Raw genomic sequence first — 13,499 nt, forward strand, 5'->3', positions numbered from 1 at the left:
AAGTCTTCTCTTTCAAACCAAAGCAAAAGTCACATCTTTTCTCCCCCTAAACTATCTCTGTTTTACTCTGTACTTGAGGTGAGGAAAAGGAAGGGCTCAGTTTTTTCTAAAGGCTTAAAAAATTTGGGGGGGGGGGGACAGGGGTAGAGGAGAGAGATGCCACAACTGCATATGAGCACCAAGGGAATGTACTTAGTACTCCAACAACTATTCTTGGGTTGGTGGTGGGGGGTGGGCTTTTTGTCAGGAAGAGAATCACGTGACTCAGTCCTGGATTTCCCCCTAATAAAATGTAGATCCTTGAGTAAAGGTTTTTTCCATTTTTCTCTCTGTATCCTAGTGCCTAGCACATAGTAGGATATCAATGAATATTTATTGAATTGGACAGGAGCCCAACATTTTATTTCCCAAGCTCTGGAGAATTCCCTCTTCCCAAAAAAATCACACTTTCCCCTTTCAGAAAGAAGAGCAGTTAAGAATTTATCAAATACCCAGTTCAAAATTGTCTTTCAAGGCCTGACTGAAGTCTACCCCCTCTCAGTGGAGAGATCCCTTCACAAATCTCTGCCTTGTTCAGAGTCCTGAAGTTGGAGTCTGTATCACATCACTTGCCACGTACTTTACGTGTGGTCCTAGAGTGTTAACTATTTGATATATTTAAGTCTTGTTTCCACTGCAAGGGGACCTTTGATTTCCCTTATATCCCACGTAGTAGTATTTCACATGACTGGGCACACAAAAGGTATAAAAAATGATATTTTTTAACAAAGACTGAAGAATCGCAGCCCTCTTTCCTGTCCCACCCCCAATTCTGACTCCTGTCAATCTATAATGATATCTTCTACTCTTGGGGTTCTGGACACAAAAGGGTGCAGGGGGACCTGGGCTGCTCTTGTGAGGAGATAAAATCAAAATTGAAATTAGCAAGATCGACAATCCTAATTTTCAATTGGACTTCTACAGAGTGTACCATAAGCTGTTACATAGGAGAATAACAGGGCTGTAAAAGCCTTACGGTCAAGACTACCACAAAAGGGTAAGATTTTAAAAGCTAGAAATTGGGTCCTAGTTACGCTTTGGTAAGAATGAATGGATACTGGGTGGAGAGTCACGTCAGGAGAACCTGAGTGGAAGTCCTGGCTACTGTTGACTGCTATGTGTAAAATCATTTTGCCTCTCAGAATTTCATTTTCTTTCTTCATCTTTAGAAGGAGGAAGGGAGGGCAATGAACTAGATCACTAAGATTCTTACTTGCTCTAAACATTTTAAGATCTCTAAGATGGCACAGAACACCTGGAACTGCGCCATGTTCAATAAATATGAATTGAATTGCAGGGTGAGAACCACATGGAAGGGTCTTCCAAAGGAAATTATTTAGGAAAACAGAATGAAATTAAATTATGGATAACAACAATAGCTCATAATTATATGACGCTTTAAAGTTTACCAAATGCTTCCCCCACAACCCTATGAGGTTGCAAGCATCATTTATCCCCATTTTACAGACAAGGAAACAGGCTCAGAAGCTTGCCCATGGTCACAGAGCTAGGCAATGTTCTAATCTTGGCCCTGAACTTCCTGGATGCTGATATGGTACTTTTTCTCCTGTGTCAATACTGTGCCAAATAGAGAGGTCCTAAATTACAGGATTTCTGAGCTGGAAGGGACCTCAGAGATCCCCAAGTCGAAATCATTCATCTTCTTCAAAAAGCACTTATTCCATATTCATCATGCAATTTCGCCTTAGCTGAGAGCTATACAGACAGACATACTGAATGACTTGGGGAGACTTGCGGTCCAAACCTAAACCCACTATTTTTTCGTATACTTAGTCAGCAAGGAGAAGCAGGCAAATTCTCAAAATTCAATCGGAGTTCCCAAGACAATTAGTATTATAGAGCCTTTCAGGTCCCACGCCTACCCAACACCCCCAAGGTGTGGATAGTCCAACCTAGTCTGAATCTGCTCCTCAGTTTAATTTCTTCGGGCATTAGTCCAGAGAGCATTTCTGATCAATGACAGGGTTTATCCTTAGGAGCTATCCATGTAAATGCATGCTTTCCTTTCCCCTCTCCCCCACAAGATGTGTATAAGTATGTATATGTATATATGTGTATGTATACATCTATTATGTATACTACATATGCATGTTATATAATGTGTAATGCATGAAATATGTGTATATATGCACATATATGTATATACAGACAGACATACACTTATATATACATACCCGTATTTTGAAAAACCTAAGAGGCTGAATATTTCCACTAAAAAAAGACCAAAAAATGAAAATGGAAAGAGGAAAGGGGGAGAACACAAGAGAAGAAATCATCTTGGATGTAAGTCACTAGAAGCATTTGTTGAAAACCAGATATTGTCCCTTTAAGCCTATGAAAACAAGGCCCTTGAGCTGGCAGTTCTCACTGCGGTACACAATTATGGGTACTTTCAGCTGTCTAGCACTCTTTCAAGTGCTCTCTTAAACCAGACTGTCAATGGCATGTTGAAAGCTATTCTGCCGGCTGCTATCATTAATAGCAAAGTGGAGAGCTATACTGATGAGAATTAAATATGAGGGAGGGGGGTGGGTCACAACCAGTCATTACAGAATTACCAATATCAGAAAGGAGACACAATGCCACTTTGGGGAATAAAGTCCAAGCTAGTAGATGAAGTCCAGGGGAACTGGGACTGCCAGTCTGCTGCCAACTCAGATGACAGGGAAAGAAGGGAGCTCCAACTCCCAATAAGGCTTCAGTGGATGGGAGAGAGGCCATATCTGGATGGTCCTATGGAAGGTGAACACAGAGCCCAAGAATCTTAGGGCTAGAATGGACCTGAGATCACCTGGGTCCAATTCTCTCCTATGTAGAAGGGGCTCAGATCGGAGCTAGAACCTAGCCCTCTCTCCAGCTATGTCACTGGACCATGCACCACTGTATAATCATCACCAAACCACCTACTATATACCCTACCTAGCTCTATACTAGACACTCCAATGAATCCAGAAAGAAAAATGTCCTGGCCCTAAAGTTTATAATCTAGTTGGGAACACAGGACTATAATGCATAAATCAGAAGGATTATGATAGAATATACTTGAACTCCAAGTGTATATTAAAAAACAAAATAAGACCAAACAAACAAACAAACAAATTCTGTTACCAAGGAAGGCAAAGATTTCAGAGTTTGGCCTGGATCACTCAAATACTTGTGCTTTATTCTTTGCAGATAACCCTTAAGCGTATTTTCTCAAACTATCACGGACTCAGATCATCTTACCCTAGATTCTCCTACTCCTCCCCCTCAAAAACCAACCAACCAACAAGGTCTTCTCAGAATTTGAAAAACCCAAATTAATTCACTCTATACATCACAACTATTTATTGATCACCCATTACGTGCAAAACACTACACTGGATTCCTACAGGTATTCAGAGTACAATAATGTTTGCTGTTATGGTTGATGTCCAGTCCTGACCCCTCCTGACCCTATTTTGGGGGCTTTCTTGGCACAGATATTGGAATGGTTTGCCATTTCCTTCTCAAGATCATTTTACAGATAAAGAAACTGAGTCAAAAAGTGTTAAGTAACTTGCCCAGGAATGTCTGAGGCCAGATTTGAACTCAGGAAGATGAGTCTTCCTGACACTCTATCCACTTTACCACCTAGCTACCCTCCAACATAGATACTGTACATTCAAGGTCATACTACTCTTGTAGATTATCTACCAAGGAATCTTTATGGCCCTCTTCTACCACCTGAATGTCAAAATATTGAACCGTAGAATTTTAGAGGTAGAAGAGGCCTCAATCTATAGCACAATCCACCTGAAATAGAAAAATGAGATACAGATCCAGTTAAGTGACTTGTCATGCAACTAGCCAATGGCAAGGTACAGAACTAGAACCCAAGTCTCCTGACCCTCTGGCCCCATACAACCTGATGTGCTAACATTTCATCCTCACCCCAGGGGAAGTTTACAAGCTGTCTTCACTCTCTGCAGGAAATCTACCTAGGATAACTAGTTAGACACATGGGGATTACTATGCATTCTTAATCATTAGTTGGACAAATATTTAAATCTAACTAGCAATTCAAAACATGATGAGTGCAAAAAGGGCAAGCCAACACAGTTATAAAACTTTAAATTAGGTACTCAGCACTTCTGTACATGAAGTTTATAGCCTCAGCTCCTTTATATATTAATATAAAAGCCAGTGGTAGTCTAAATACTTGGCTTCCTAACAGCCAAGGAGTGAGTCTTCGATCTTTTTCTTCTGTCTCACTAAAAAGCCCTTTTACTGAAGTCTGGTGGTTTATGGAACAAGAACATTTTCCTCTTAGCACATAATGTTGCTTTGAAACTAAAATGCCTTAAATCTCACTCTTTAAAACTGACTCAAATAATGAAGTGGATTTGTGATGTCCTCAATGACAGCATACCCTCCAACAAAAACAGATCAGTCTTTCCAGGGCTACCCATCCTGTTAAGACTCTCTTATCTATATCTTGCTATGTTTTGCCAAAGTTGGGGAGGAGGAGGAGAGGAGTGTCCATCCAAAGTGCTTAAAGCTTTTCCTCTAACTTTGCTGAAGTGAGAACACCAATGAAGCTTGAGAACACCAATGAAGCTTGAGAGTTGTCCCTGGGTGTATCATGGAAACCCCCTCCCTCCCTCCACCCAAAAAAGTCCAAAACTAAAGAAAGGATGAATTACACAACAGACCAAAATTCAATACTCTGAGGTAAGAGTGGGGAACCTGTGGCCTCGAGGCCACATGTGGCCCTCTAGGTCCTCAAGTGCTGCCTTTCGACTTGGAAAAGTCAAGTGACCCAAAATATTATCATTATCATCACCACTGCTCATTTAAGGTAGGAAAGTTCAGCATCTTTCTGGGATTTGTCCCTCAATTAACTTTATTATTTTTGGATGCTGCTGGGAAACAACAGGGAACAAGAAAGATGGGAAATGGCAAGCTCTCAGCTCTCCTGGATCATCTTGACATTCTGCCTGAAGGCTGGGGGTTGGACCAGATGACCTCTTGAAATCCCAGCAAGGGCAGCAGGGCCAGCCCAGCCCTAGAGATTTTGTAATTTACACTTTGACATAATTAGGGAGGGAGGCAGAAGAGTAGGAGGGGGAAACCATTTATTAACCTCTCGGTGATCTGAAGGCTATGAGAGAGGGAGAGAGACAGAGACACTGAAGAGTCAACCAAATCCACATTTAAGCTTGTTTATAAAAACCAAAATGGACTGAGCTCACATCATTGGCTGCCCTCTGTCAATACTTTAGGGCCCATCCAGCCAAACCTGTGGTTCCTACCCAACTGGCATTTCCCATAGAAATGTGAATGAGCATCCATTTTTATGTCCAATTTGAAAAAAAAAAATGTAGTTGTGGTAGTGAGGAGGGAGGGTATCTGCTCTGTGGATTGAAGACCAGCACTTCCAGAAGGTGCTATGTAGATAATGTGTTATATAAATGTACAAGACAATCCCCCTCCCACCCCTCTACTTAAAGAAGTACCCATCCAGTTTGTTCCAGGCAGATGTAATCACACGAACAGTCAAGTCTAGAGGGCAGGACACTGCATGAATAATTCAGGCACTCCAGTCACTTGATTGTGTGTGCAGATAAAACACCAGTCAACCGCTAAACAGGTCAGCTGATAAACTTGTTTGCTCAGGCCTAACCACCATCCACTGAATGCACCCAGTACCCACACTACAATTAGTGGCAGGATTTATTTTGCAGAGCTCTCACAAGCCAGGGGAGTGACAAGCCCTATTAGCTTATGGTTGCATTTATCATCACAGGGTTTCCTCACCTCCTTCTGCCTTTGTTCCTGCATTGCCACAGGGTTATTTCACCCAACTTAGAGATTTGCAAGTTAAAGCTACAAGAAGTCTAAGAAACAGAAAACACTCATGCCCGATTGGGCCAACCCCAGAGCCAGATTCCAGTGGGAGAGGGGAGAGAATCTCACTGGGCCAATGACTCACAGGTACAATAGATTAATTCCCAAATCAACCAGAAGAATTTGGAGAAGGCTCTTTTAACCGAGGGGCTCATTTCTTAAACTATCACATGCCTAATGTGTTAAGATTTTATACTAGCATTTTTTGCTGGATACTGAGTATGCCAAGGCCCCAGACTTAAAAAACTGGGATTGTTACAAAACTCATCTCTATGTATACATTATATCAATCAAAGCAGGATTCCTTAGTTTAGGCCAAAGGGCTATCTTATCCACTCTTACTGGGGCCACAGGAGTCCAAACACCAAGCAGAACTCAACATGCAACAACATATAACGCCTTAATTATAAGGCTCTTAGGATAACTGCTGCTATAAATTTTAAACTTGGGTGCAATTACCCTCTTTAAACACACCCAAGAAACTCAGCTCTTGGGGAAAAGGGTGTGAATGGAGACAAGGAGTCAAGATGACAGGACTTTAGTTTCCTTAGGCCTGGGCCCTCACCACCACCCCCACACCCAACACACACACACACACACACACACACACACACACACACACACTCTTCCACTCAACACACTTAGGCATTTTTATTGTACCAGAATCTAGGCCAATCTTGCCATTTTGCAGATGAGGTCTAAAGAGGTGAATTTGCCCAGTCACATAAGGAGTAGCAGAGCTGGAGCTGAATCAAGTTCAGCCCTCTTCTTTATACCACACTCCCACAAATGTTTCCCACATTATTCCCACAAATGTTAAACTTTTTCAAATAATCCCATTACAAAGCTGTATGTTGGTTTTAACCTTCCCATCTAGAAGAAGCATCCTAAAAGGGTTCATTAAGATGTCACACTATAGTCTTAACTTCACTGCTTCACCCTTCTCCTGGTTAGGATCACCAAAGGAGTCTCTACCAAACTACCCAACTGAGAAATCTTTTAGGATTTTATAGGTACCTATACCAGGGAATAGGGGCATGGAGGCAGCACAGTAGATACGGATACAGCCTGGGCCCTGAGGTCAGGAAGACTCATCTTCCCAAGTTCAGATCTGACCTCAGACACTTACTAGCTGTGACCCTGAGCAAGTCACTTCTCCCTGCTTGCCTCAGTTTCCTCATCTGTCAAATTAGCTGGAGAAGGAAATGACAAATCACTCCAGTATCTTTGCCAAGAAAACCCCAAATGGGGTCACGGGCAGTTGGGCACAACTAAAACAACTCAACAACAACAATAAAATACTAGGCCATCCACTTGGGGATCATTAAAGAGGTATCCAGATGTGGTAGAAAGCATTTAGAAACCCCAGTTTCTTCCAAAATATAAGGGGTTAGACTAGATGATCTCAAAGGTCCCTCCCAGCTCCAATATATTCCAAGACTCCCTTGTGATCTTCCTACCTGTGACACCTTGCATAACTAGAACAGAATTTAAACCTCATAGCCAAGTTAAATTTCTAGTAGAAAGTCCACTTGAGCAGAGTTGCCAAAAGTATTAGCCAACAACTTTGGAACACCAATTGTGAAAGAGACCAACCAGCCTTCATTATCAGCATGGGCAGTCAATGCAAATCACCCGGAGGCCAAATTACAGTCAGCCTCTCTCCTACCAATATAAATATACCAAGGGCCTCACCCTTTACCCCTCCCAGGGATAGTGCCAGATTACAGATATGCATTGAGATAAAGGATATTAGTATTTGTTCGGTTTGAGGCCTACTGTAGTTAGAACAGCCACAATAGAAGATGGTCTACCTCTCCATTAAACCATGCCCCTACTAGGGAAACTGGTTTAACTTCAGAATTCCAAAGTGGAGCTCGACTCTAATCAGGTCTCTCCTTTAATTCTTAATGAGGAGTGCTTTTAAAAGTAGTAAGCAGTTAAGAGTAAATAAGCAGGCTTAATCTCAGTTGCTTCATTCCTGTAAATTTTACACTCCTGTGCCTAGGGCCCTTTAGGCCCCTTCAGTTATCTTATCAAGGTAGAACATCTCTTTTTTTCCCCCCAACAAACCCTCCAGCACTTCCTCTAGAGAATTTTACATAAAAGCAGATAAAGAGTTGCAAGGCACCCCTTCACTTTCAAGATATAAGGCAGATAGATCTAAGGGGTGCCTCCATCTTGTGTACAACTTCTCAATTAAGTATGGCCTAAACATTAAATCAGATGCCTCTGACAATTGGGTAGCATTCTCTGTAATGAATGAGAGAAACCCAACTCAGCAGCTTAAGAAAACTAGGTGCCCTACGGTTACCACTTCAAGCAGTAGTTTGAGCCTCAAGTCCTCTTAGACAACAAGGGGGGGAGGGGGGAGGGGGTTGAGGGGAGGTAGCTAACCTCACTTCCCAAACTGGAGATTAACTCAGGAAATTCCACAGACACTGCAATTCAACCAAGTTTCTCTCTTTTAATGTATTCTTTTCACAGATTGGGAACAATCACTTACCTGTTTGTGCATTTCAATGTTCAGACCATAGGACATTTCATAGTACTGTTAAAAAAAAGCCAAAAGTATTCACATTAACGATGAACAAACCACACAGAAATCTATTCATTCTTCAAATGCTGCTTGTGATGAGGAAGGTTTCTGGCCAGACTGTACTTATGATAGATTTGCCAAGGAAGTTTTAAATCAAAACTAATAACCCAGCCTACAGAGGCCCCAGAAGCCAACAATGAACAAGTGTTTCTCCTACCACCAAATAGAACATATATATAGTGAGAATAGCGATCACCCTCCCTCCTAGCAGTACATGTGCCACACATCCTGTTGATACAAGGTTCGAGTTCAACAGAGAATATTATGTACACTGGGACACTGCTACCTCTTTTCCTCTAAGAATTATTTATTTAGCACAGTGTCAAAGGCCTCTTATGTGGAAAGCAGTGTGGGGGAGAAGAGCTTAAGTGTCTTCTATGCTCACTTACAAACTGAAGACTAGACTTGCTGTGATAATCTCAGGGATATAAAAAGAAGAGCCATTCCACCTACTTCCCCCAATGAAGATTTGGTGAAAAAAGATTTCTCAAGTTTTGTTTTGGCTTGGGGTGCGGTGAGGGGAAAGGGCTGACAGTGGGGTAGAATACCAAGCCTATCCACAAAAGCTGCTCATTGCTCCTTAAAAGGGGGCTAAGAGAAAGGAGGTCAGAGAAGGAGAATGGTTTATAAGGGCTTTTAAGGCCAGACCAGACCCTGAAGGCCAGACCCCCTGGCTTTACCAAAAGGCTAAGTGAGCAGTAAAGCTATTGAACAGATTCCAAAAGTTAGGAGTTTACCCAAAACAAAGGCAAATTGACCCTGGATGTAATACAGGATTGGGTCAACCAACCACTGGAGAACATCTGGGAAGTGTCAAAGTAAAAATAAAAACAAAAAAGAGTAATAGACCCTTGGAGAGAGGTCAGTGTGTGGGACCAGTTCTCCTTTTGATTCTGTCCCCAACAACTGCAAGCTAAAGTGTCTCTTTTATTAAAGCAGCATCTCCCTTTAATGTAGACAGAGGGATTTGGCTGCTGAGCATCCTAGACAGAACCCAGGAACCCTGGAGGGACAAGGATAAGAGGGGCAAAGAGTCAGAGACAAAAGGTTGTTCTCAGTTCTTTACCAAATGCCCACCTTCCTTCCTCTCCCCCTCCACACACACCAAATTTTCCTCTGCATGGTACCTATCTAGGCCCCATGTTTGGGCTCCAGTCTGACCTTACCTGTTGTCCACCCTCCACCCGAGGACCAGCCCCCCACCCACCCGACTCCCTAACTCCCAACCCTGGGCCATTCGGTAGAGCAGCTCTTACCATAACATAATGGCGCTGCATTTCTGTCTTCTCATTGGCAAGCTTGTCGTACTCCACTTTAAGACTATAAAGATCAAAACCAGATAATTTTCAGAACCTACCCACAACCAAAGACTCTTTTAGGGAGTTGGGGTTGGAGAGTAGAAAGGGTCTTAGTAAATGTGCCAGGCGAGAAAGAGGACTTTAAAAGTCACTCTTCTACCTGTCCAGAGCACTGTCCAATTTCCAGTTGGCACTGGAAAAGCAACTCATCAACATTGGTCCCCCACCCCTGAGCAGAGGGCAAGAAGAAGACAGAGAGAAACCTGCCTCTCCACTCAACCCTGCCAAAGGACCTAGAATATTCCCAAAAGAAGGGTCAACTTTCTTTAAGACTTGGGGGGGGAAGGTCAGTAAAGAAAGTGGTGAAGGATCCTAAAATCAAAACCTGGCACTGGGGCAGGGAGCAATCTTCACCCTTGAATCCCCTTCAAAAATTACCCCAAACTCCTCTGGGAATGAAGTGATGGTATTGAGGGTAGAGAGTGGAGCCTCCGGGTGACAAACGCTTAAATTGGGGCCGCTCCGAATGGGGAAATGAAGGATTGCACCCCAAGTCTCCTCTCCTCCGAGATTTCTGAACCCCTGGGTAACAGGGGAAGAAGAGTATGCTGAGGGACCCTGGGGAGTTGCCTAGCTCCCAGCCTTCACCTCGGACCTTACCTGTGATACTGAGCTTGTAAGAACTGGAATTCGTCTTTGATTCGATCACAGGATTCGGCCACAGTAAATTTAAACCCCGGCTGCCCGGGTTGATGGGGAGCCTAGAGTCAGAGGAGGACAGACGTAGGGAGAGAGGAGTAAAGAGATCAGCTAAAGGATCCGGACAGGCAAAGCAGCCACCATCTGCCCCCTAGTCCTGCCTCTCTTGATCACTTAGCCTTGGAGCTCCCCCCCACCCCATCCGCGCGGCGCCTCCGGTCTACACAACCCTCCAAACCAGATCCTCCCCTCAGACCCAAGTTTCTTAGCTACCGTAAGAAGAGGCACCCCAAGCACTCCCCTCCATTAGAGGGCTTCCATCCCAGCGGCATCCCAAGGAGAGAATGGGAGGGGGAAACCACTGTTTGTTTAGACGCAGGGGGGGGGGGGGAAGGCAGAAGGCGTGTATGTGTGAAAGCACTTCATCCTTCTACACCAGCGGCACCAAAGCGCACCAGAAGGCTTTAACCATCTCGGTCCGCCAGTCCGCCAGCCTTCCCTCGCCCCCCCCTTTCCTCCCTCTTTGTGTTAGAGCGCGCACACACACACTCTCTCTCTCTCTCTCTCTCTCTCTCTCTCTCTCTCTCTCTCTCACACACACACACACACGCACGCACGCACACAAACCATAAAGGTAACAAGCAAAATGGAGGTGCAAGATAAACAGCTTCATTTACCCTCCAATGATAGATGATTAAATAAATCGAGTTACAATTACTCACCGGATGTCTGCCTTGCGGATACATCGCAGGGAGGGGTCGTGATTCTGCGAGAGTAGGTTGAAGCACAGAGACCTGAACCCGGGGAGGTGACGGAGAGGGGGAGCAGGGAAAGCCGGACCAGGGGGCGGCAGGGAAATTGAGTGGTTTCCCCCGCGCCCCCCCACTCCACTCTCGGAACAATATCCCAGGCTCGGGAACCAGACACAAGTAGAAACAAAGAGCCAAGGAAAAATTAAGGGAAAAAAAAGTCCTTCCAGAAAAGCGAACGGGGAGGCCGGGGCCGAGCTTGCTGGGGGTGGGGAATGGGGGGTCTCCTTGTCTTTGTCTAGCTAGGGCTCGGCCGCCAGGAGCCGGCCGGTTTCCCTCGAGTGCGAAGAGGGAGTCAGACTCGGGGGGTTCGTAGACATCCTTGTCCTCCCCGCGGATTCACCGGGGGAGGGTGCGGTGTCCTGCGTTGGAGTCCCAAGACCAGTGGATGCAGCTACAACTGACCTCCTCTACCCCCTTCCCCGAATCACTGCCGCCGGGCTGGGAGGGGGCCACGACCAGACAGCTCAACACCAACAGGAGCGCTTAAAAGATGTCCAACGTAGCCGGGGCTCCGGGCTGGCTCCGAAGAAAGCTCTCTCCGAGGAGAAAGGATGAATTAGGAAGGACTAAGGTAGCAAGTAGAGGCGGTGAGAGTGCCGAGGAGTGAGGACAGGAGCTCAGCTCAGCCGGTTGACCACCCTCCCCCCACCCCCCTCAGAGAACCCAGCTGCTCCTCCGCGGTAGCTGTGGCTTCAATTCCCTTCCCGGAGCTGGAGAAAAGCCGCTTCTGAGTAGATTCGATTCAACTGCTTGGCATACTAACTCCACCATGCGCAGGAAGGAACTAGCCAGGGTCCACTCCGGAGAGAAATTCGCTCTCCTCAAAGCCAAAGAATGGCAAATCCCGAAGACAAGAAAGCCCTCTTGCTGCTGCCTCGGAGGACGGGCAAAAGGGAGACGCTCAAGAGGAAAGACTCAGCAAGACAAGAGAGCTCTGTGGCTTTCCACTCAGCCCCTCTCCTTTCCTCTTTCCTCTACTAACCCCCAAACACACACTCACACACACGTACATACACTCACACCAAAAAAAAAAAAAAAAAGTGCCCCGGACCTTGCGGATACCACACACAGACAGAGGCTAGGGGGACAAGCACGAGGTCTGAACTGCCGCGAGAGCAGTTCCAAATAGGGACTGAAAAGTAACAAAATAATGTGGCAGCTTTGCCTGGCCTTGGCCAATGGGAGCGCGGAATCCCCACGTGGGGCGGCCGAACTCGGCCTGCGAATGGGTGTTTGCAGGAGCGACGTCACAATGCCCTCTTGTGTCTAAAACTATGCATGAAAAGTAGCAATCAGCCCCTACCCGCTGGTGACTTTCGCATGGGAGTGAAAAACAGCGCTCCTCAGATCAAGAATTAACCGAAAGACATATAATAAATAGATATATATTATGGTCCTGGGCTGCTAGGGTGATTTTTCCCTCCTCTTTTTTTTCCCACGATCCACTAGCAAATAATTATTTGGCGGGAGGGAGAAGGAAGAGAAATAACAAAAGAAAAAAAAGACATACTCTCTACAATTCTAAAAAAACCTGTGGCTTGTAATAATGTATCAGTTTATTCTGCAGCGGCGGCGAACGATTCCTCCCTCTAATCTCATTAGGTCTGCAAAGCAGTCCAATTAGATACTATAAAACAAACAGAATCGCTTTGTCACTTTTATGTTTTCAGTTCACAAGATTTAGTGCGGATAAAATGGTTGTTCCCAAAGTTGCTTCTCCCCCCCCCCACCCCCATTTAAAAATGTGTTCAGAATAGCCAGGCGGCCCTTTCTTTTCCTCAACCTACCACCCCCCCCACCCCCGCCCCATTTTCTCTTTCATGCTCCAGTCTTTTCGCAAAATAAACACCCGCTTTGATGTGAGATGGGTAGTGAGAAGGTCTGAAGAACTCTTGGTTGGCTGCTAACAAAAAATGGAAACAACCCGGTTCCACCCGGACTACCTGTTTCACTCACATATCCCTGAACCCTGGTCTCCTTTCCAGTCTGAGCAGTCCTGGTCAAGTACTTGGGTAACTATCGTTAAAGCTACACACTCACTAAATATCATTTGAATATCCCTGCATTCTCCCTACAAAGCAGTGCTTATAGTAGCATCTCTGGGATAGCAGAAGAGGGTTCCGCCCCCCCCCCAACCCCCCAGTCAGAGAAGCTATCTACTCT

At 45.0% G+C, this 13,499-nt stretch overlaps 1 protein-coding gene across 7 annotated transcripts in view; it reads right to left on the reverse strand.

Annotated features, from left to right (window-relative positions):
• The window catches only part of TLE3 (TLE family member 3, transcriptional corepressor), a 58,310-nt gene extending 45,865 nt beyond the window's left edge, over window positions 1–12,445 (reverse strand). For 4 of the 7 annotated variants that reach the window (XM_036734926.1, XM_036734924.1, XM_036734925.1 and 1 more), the window contains exons 1-4: window positions 11,247–12,399; window positions 10,486–10,586; window positions 9,784–9,847; window positions 8,435–8,479 (exon numbers count right to left, since the gene is read on the reverse strand). In XM_036734926.1, coding sequence (XP_036590821.1) covers window positions 8,435–8,479; window positions 9,784–9,847; window positions 10,486–10,586; window positions 11,247–11,270 — 234 coding nt within the window. In that variant the 5' untranslated portion in view covers window positions 11,271–12,399. Of the gene's footprint in view, window positions 1–8,434; window positions 8,480–9,783; window positions 9,848–10,485; window positions 10,587–11,246 lie in introns of all 7 variants that reach the window. The other 3 variants (XM_036734922.1, XM_036734920.1, XM_036734923.1) reach the window with 2 other exon arrangements.
• Window positions 12,446–13,499: the final 1,054 nt, after the last annotated feature.

The sequence above is a fragment of the Trichosurus vulpecula genome, chromosome 8 (assembly GCF_011100635.1).
Source record: "Trichosurus vulpecula isolate mTriVul1 chromosome 8, mTriVul1.pri, whole genome shotgun sequence".
Taxonomy (NCBI): domain Eukaryota; kingdom Metazoa; phylum Chordata; class Mammalia; order Diprotodontia; family Phalangeridae; genus Trichosurus; species Trichosurus vulpecula.